This window comes from Phaseolus vulgaris, unplaced genomic scaffold (genome assembly GCF_000499845.2).
Source record: "Phaseolus vulgaris cultivar G19833 unplaced genomic scaffold, P. vulgaris v2.0 scaffold_15, whole genome shotgun sequence".
NCBI lineage: Eukaryota > Viridiplantae > Streptophyta > Magnoliopsida > Fabales > Fabaceae > Phaseolus > Phaseolus vulgaris.
The window spans coordinates 153,369-159,420 of NW_027174084.1; the positions used below are offsets into that span (position 1 = coordinate 153,369).

At 34.8% G+C, this 6,052-nt stretch overlaps 1 protein-coding gene across 1 annotated transcript; it reads right to left on the reverse strand.

The window, feature by feature from the left end:
• On the reverse strand, window positions 1–6,052 carry LOC137816995 (ras-related protein RABE1c-like). The gene is made up of 9 exons (XM_068620187.1): window positions 5,798–6,052; window positions 5,574–5,707; window positions 4,721–4,793; window positions 4,532–4,632; window positions 1,666–1,731; window positions 1,472–1,569; window positions 594–656; window positions 420–512; window positions 1–334 (listed from the first exon to the last, which is right to left on the reverse strand). Exons 2-9 carry the CDS (start codon window positions 5,644–5,646, stop codon window positions 257–259), a joined length of 645 nt encoding a protein of 214 aa, XP_068476288.1. The 5' UTR covers window positions 5,647–5,707; window positions 5,798–6,052; the 3' UTR covers window positions 1–256.

Genomic DNA, 6,052 nt, shown 5'->3' on the forward strand with positions numbered 1-6,052 from the left:
TTGTGTCAATATAATTTATTACGTTTTAAAGAATATAAATGCAATTAACCATTCAAAATATCAACGATCATTGGATTTGTGGCCCAACCAAACAACACAAGGCGCAAAGGCAATCATATCTCTAGCTTTGAATTAATATATAATAACATCTAGGAAAGAAACTATAAAAGAATGACAGCGTGAAATGCAAAGCACGAATCATCATCAATTTATCATCATACATGTATTTTCCTCCTTCCTTCTTGTTCTTGCCTCCTCAACCACAGCAAGCTGACTTTTGTGCAACTTGCCCAGCCGTTGCCTGATCTTGTTGGTTGATTTTAATTCCTGCTGGCTGCAATGAAAATATGGAGAGACATTCAACATGATGGAGAAAAATATACTTTTCCTAGAATTCAAGGAAGATGAAATTCAAATACCTCTGACTTAGAGTCGGTGTCAGCAAGCCTTTGTTTTATATCTTTTGCAATCGAAAAGAAAACTTCCTCCACGTTTAGATTTGTCTTTGCACTCTGCAATAGATTATTTTTTTCAGTAGGTGATAATAACAAAAATTAAGGAAGTTTCCCCATTTTAATGTATGCAACACTTACTGTTTCAAAGAATTTGATTCCGTACTCATCGGCCAGTGCTTGGCCCTTGGAGGTAGGCACGGCCTAGAAATAAAAGCAGATATATATATGAATCTAAAAATCTTTAGAGAACAGGAAGAAGTTACTAATACCAGTAATGGCGACAATCAGAAGTCAATCCCTTATTCGCTCAACCTCAAACAAAAATGTTTCATTCACTAACGGTCTAAGACGTGGTTCCTCTAACACCATCAAGCATGTTTGTTTAAACTTATGGATTGGCGAACAGATGCTCAGATGAGCAGAGACACCAGTTTAAAATAAAAGTGGTTTCATGGTTATACTAAATAACTGTTAATTTAAGTGTACACGTCTATTTTATAAAGACTATAACATACTTAAATATTAAATTGAAAAAGTGAATTTCTTTTTTTTTACAGAATATGTTGGATTTCCTTAATATAATTTATACAATTTATATCATTCAGAAAAAATACAATTTATATGAGCATAGCATATAAAAATATGAAAATAGTGACATCTAATTAGGTTAAGCGAGTCTGAATACTGATAATGGAAGGGGAGGTCCACTGTGGCATATTTCAAGATAGTAAAATATTTTGGATTGGCGAACAGATCCTGAGATGAGCACACACCAGTTTAAAATAAAAGTGGTTTCATGGTTTAAGTGTGCAAAGATGAATTGGTGCGTGGGTTAAATCTCAAACAAACATGCTGCATTATGGTGCAACTAACTCTGGCATAATAGTGAGAAAAACGTAAATTTGAAGATAATAATGGATCATTTCTCTAGTTCCATTGAGTTGGATCTGATCAAAATAGGTGTGCATCGAAGTTCCTAGATAACTCAAAGAGAAAGGTCCCAGATTTTTGCATACCCTTTTGCTTTCATCCATGTCGGCTTTGTTCCCCACCAGTATTTTGTTAACATTGTCTGAGGCATGCTGCTCAATGTTACGAATCCAATTCCTGATATCTGAAATTGGTGTAAGCTGGGTCATATTCCATGAGGAAGCCTTTGAAGAGAAAAAGAAATCTCCAAATTTTAACCAAAAAACAGATGGAAACTTACTGTTAAATGAAGATTCATCTGTAACGTCATAGACTAGCAATATGCCCATAGCACCACGATAGTAAGCTGAAAAAATAGAAAATTCCACAAAGTGTTGGCACATTATAAACTACTTGACAGAAACTCAAACTGGCACAAAGATTGGAAACCAATGAAGAATTTAAAAGAGGCTCACCAGTAGTGAAAGTCATTTTAGATAATTCAAATAGAGGCTCACCAGTGATTATCACGTATTCACATTAATCACTAATATCCCCAAGGACACGTACTCAAAAACTATTTTACTCCCATATTCTACATGGTTGGCAATCAAGAAACTGGAAACATAACCGCAAGCGAGGACTGTTTTATTTCAAGACTTCGACATGGAATAAATCTGCCCATGTATGGTTTTGTAGCTGGTCCCAGGCTCGGTAATGGAAGAGGATCGTGTTAGGTCATTAGAAAATCATTGATATACTAAATATTATGGATCACTCAATCACTCACAATAGAGTTTTGCTAATGCTAGGTCAATTCCAGATCTAATGTGTTGTATAGCTAAAGTCCAGTGTGAAATAAGTCATGTTCATCGCATTAGCATCCACATGTAAAGGAACAAAGGTTCTCACATTTTTCTAGAGAGATAAGGGTAAAGAGACTGGTTCAAAAGTGCTTCATTTGGTTTGCTACTACAAATATTAGTACTTTGACATATAAGTCTATGGAGATGTGGACAACATGATTCAGAGTTTGATTAACATCAAATGTGCCTATGAGTACGGAGTTAGAAACTACAGGATTTAAACTCTGTCAAAAGGTTTTAGGCAAAAATATAAGAAATTTGAGGTATCCAAACAAAAAAAAGTAGATGCAATAACTTTGACATGGTATCAAAATTATACAAAGGAGAGAAGAGAAGTTGTGAATGAAACACGATCTAAAGCTTTTGAAGTGTTTTAACACAAAGAATTCAGAAGAAAAAAAAACAGAGAACATAAGACCTATAAGTTTGTCAAAAATAAAGGAAAACGAGATATAAGTATCAAGTGATATGTATTAAGGATGAAAAGGAGAAAGTTTAAGTCATAGATCAAAATATCAAAAACAGGTGAGAGATTAGCTTTTCAATGATGGACAAGAATCACCTCATAATAAAGAAGGACTACAAATCCAAAAGGAGGGACACAATTGGGCTTATTATCGTAGTCCTTGGATTGCAAAGGCACAAAAGTTCCCTAAGAGTATGCATAGTGGTAAAGTTGTTGATCTAGAATCTAGATGATACGCCCTATCTGTAGACTGTTAGAGAAAGTGTGTAGGAGAAATAACATTTAACTCAATAGGTTATTGGGTGAGAGTTGAAGGTATAAGAAAATGTCACATGAGTGGAGGAAGCACTTTGATTCCTATACTTAAGAACGAGAGATTCACTTTAGAGTCGTATTGACCACAGTTTACATAAATATAAAACTTACTAGTCATACCATAAAATTATTTAAAAAAAAGTTATTAGGCATAGATAATAAAAGAGACTTTGGAGATTTGCAACATAAGACTAAATTCCTTTTTACGAGAGTTGATGAAAAGATATTGAAGCAAAGGAAAAACTTACACATGATACTTATAAACTTGGAAAAAGCTTACAGTTGATCAAGAGAGGTGTTGAGAAAGACCTTGTGTGACTTATATCCGAACTATAAAAGACATGTATAATGAGGTGACTATTAGTATGACAATTTCCAGAGGTGAGATTAAGGACTTTCCTAGAGGGATAAGATTACATCAAGGTTGGGCCTTAAATCCTCAGTTATTCAATCAAGTCTTTGACGTGCTTACCAAGAATGACATAGTTTTGATTGACAGATTAAGAAAAACAGTTAAACAGTTAACTTTAGACATGGGCTTTGGTGACAAACTTTCAACACAAAGTATTTACTTAAGTAGGTTCAAGATAGAGTATATATGCATTATAATTTTATAAAGTTATGAAGAATATGACTTGGAAGTAAAAGAGAGAGACGTCATACCAGAGGTATCTATGTTCAAATATCTAGGATCAATACATTAACACGATTAAGAAATTAATGAAGATGCTGCCCACAAGATACAAGCAGGATGACTAATTGGAGAACAAGATACAAGTTTTATAGAATCCATATAATTTATGGTAGTTTATGTTAAATTTTAAAAGGAGAACAAGAAAAAATGCAAGAGTACAAAAATGAGAATGCTAAGATGGATGTGTACTATGTCAATAAAGGATAATATGAAAAGATTGCACCAATTGAGGAAAAGATGACAAAAAATTGGTTAAGGTGATTTAGACATATGAAGAAAACATTCATGGCAGCACTAATAAAGTGTATAGATTGCACATTTACAGTTTGTGGAAAGGAAGAGAGGGAGACCAAGAAGAACGCTAGAGAAAATTGTTAAGGGAGATCTTATGGTAACAATATATCTGAACATATGGCCTTTAAGCATATTGAATGGTGTTGTGTGATCTATGTAACTAACTTCAACTAGTGGAATAAGACTTTTGTGTTACTAGGCAAAGGATAATTGTTTGGGCTTAATTGTTGGTTAAAGAATTATCTTAGAATTTGAACTCTGAACTTCCCATTATAGTCAGTCCCGTCCTATTTGGGATTTGGTTCTAAACAAGTGAGGAGGAGCACATCAACAGTTGAAATTCTAATGAAATGCATGCACATGTATAACATAATAACAAACCCAGCAGATGTTAAAAATCTCAACCATTGACTTTTTAGTCAGCAGTATAACTACATTCTAACTCCTAAAGTGCACTCTCCTTATAATGGTTGGGGTTCTTTACCTTTCAATGACACTAGTACCTATAACCTATAAGGATCATAAATCTTACCGGTTGTAATTGTTCGGAACCGCTCCTGACCTGCAGTATCCCAAATTTGGAGCTTGATCCGTTTTCCATCCTGCTCAATGGTTCTTATCTTAAAGTCAATGCTGCACCGGGAGGGTAGACCTAGTGATGTTAAGGAAACTTCTGGCACACAAGATTCTGCAATTTTAGTCCGAAATTGTGAAAACTCACCCTATGGTTGTGATGAAACTAGTTGTGAAAGAACCATCAGAGAATCGTAGAAGGAGGCAACTCTTCCCCACACCTGCAACCAATAACATAAAAGGATTCGTGAAAAAAATTAAGGAAATTGTACAATTTGCACCTCTCTTGCAATTTCTATGCTACAGTGTTTTTCATTTATTTATGCAAGTACTTCTATTCTATTCATTCATCCTCTAACAAAATAAAACAGAGGGTGGAAGGATCTATGTCCATAGCATATATAATGTAAAGTTCGTGTGAAACGCCACTGAAGTCATAGGGCTTCGTTCTTGTGGAGTAAGCAGATTAAAAGTGTGCACGAATACAAAGCTCAAAAGCAACTTCCGATACCACGCTTTGGGTCTGTTTTTTTCCACTAAATAACCACTCAAAAAACAAAAACTCTCTCAAGAAGTTGCAAATAAAAGGTGGCTATTCCGTAGAATTACCCAAACACGCGTTGAAACAAACAATTGTCAAGGTACAGAGAGGCCTAACTACATACCAAAATAAGGAGAATTTGTCCAACATATACATACTATGATCAAACAGAATTTGCAATTCAACATCGTGACCGTATCGCAGTAACAGAAATAATGATTCAAACACTCGCACAAGCTAGATCATGAAAAGATTCAAACACTAAAATTAAATACACTAGCGTGAAAATCCATTTCAACAAATCCAGATAAAAAAAAAAAAAATGCTACGCAGATAATCACCTCCTCCGTTCGCAGAGAATTGCAATGTTATTTATGTTTTCTCATCAACACTGGAAAAAAAATCGAGAAAAATAAAGAGAAATCGCGAGAAAAGAGGAGAGAGAAGGTGAGCAACCTACCACTATCGCCGATCAAAAGAAGCTTTATGAGATAATCGTAATCCGCACGAGCCCTTGCCGGTGGAGCCGCCATCAACTTCAATCGATGAATCTCTCACGATTTCAAAACTATATGAACTTGTATTCCCAAGTATCTGCATTCAATCCCAAAATAAAATTAAACAAAAAAACAGAAAATTATGAGAACGCAGAAAAGTAAAAATGAAATGCATGAGAGAGAGTACCAGATCCGAAATGGAAAGGAAAATGAGAGGGAGAAGGGATCTCCAAAGTTCAACGGAAGGACCGCGGAGATTTTTAGAGAGAGAAAGAAAGAAGAAGAGCGATGTTTAATTTTGTTGCTTTTATTTTATAATAAAAAGTTTGGGAAATTTTTTATTGACCAGAACAGAAGGATTAGGGTACAACCTGAAGTTCTTTTTTACAACCTTCAACTTCGGACCCTTTCCCCGACTATAGTGGCACCCTTTTTTTTTTGT

What these genes read in the sequence shown, in the direction of transcription:
- LOC137816995 (XM_068620187.1), bottom strand. Translation starts at nt 5,646, where the DNA reads ATGGCGGCTCCACCGGCAAGGGCTCGTGCGGATTACGATTATCTCATA. An exon ending in AGTTTCATCACAACCATAGG is followed by an intron (nt 4,633 to 4,720) that starts GTGAGTTTTCAC and finishes CTCCCGGTGCAG; the next exon opens with CATTGACTTTAAGATAAGAA. An exon ending in GTTCCGAACAATTACAACCG is followed by an intron (nt 1,732 to 4,531) that starts GTAAGATTTATG and finishes CTATTTTTTCAG; the next exon opens with CTTACTATCGTGGTGCTATG.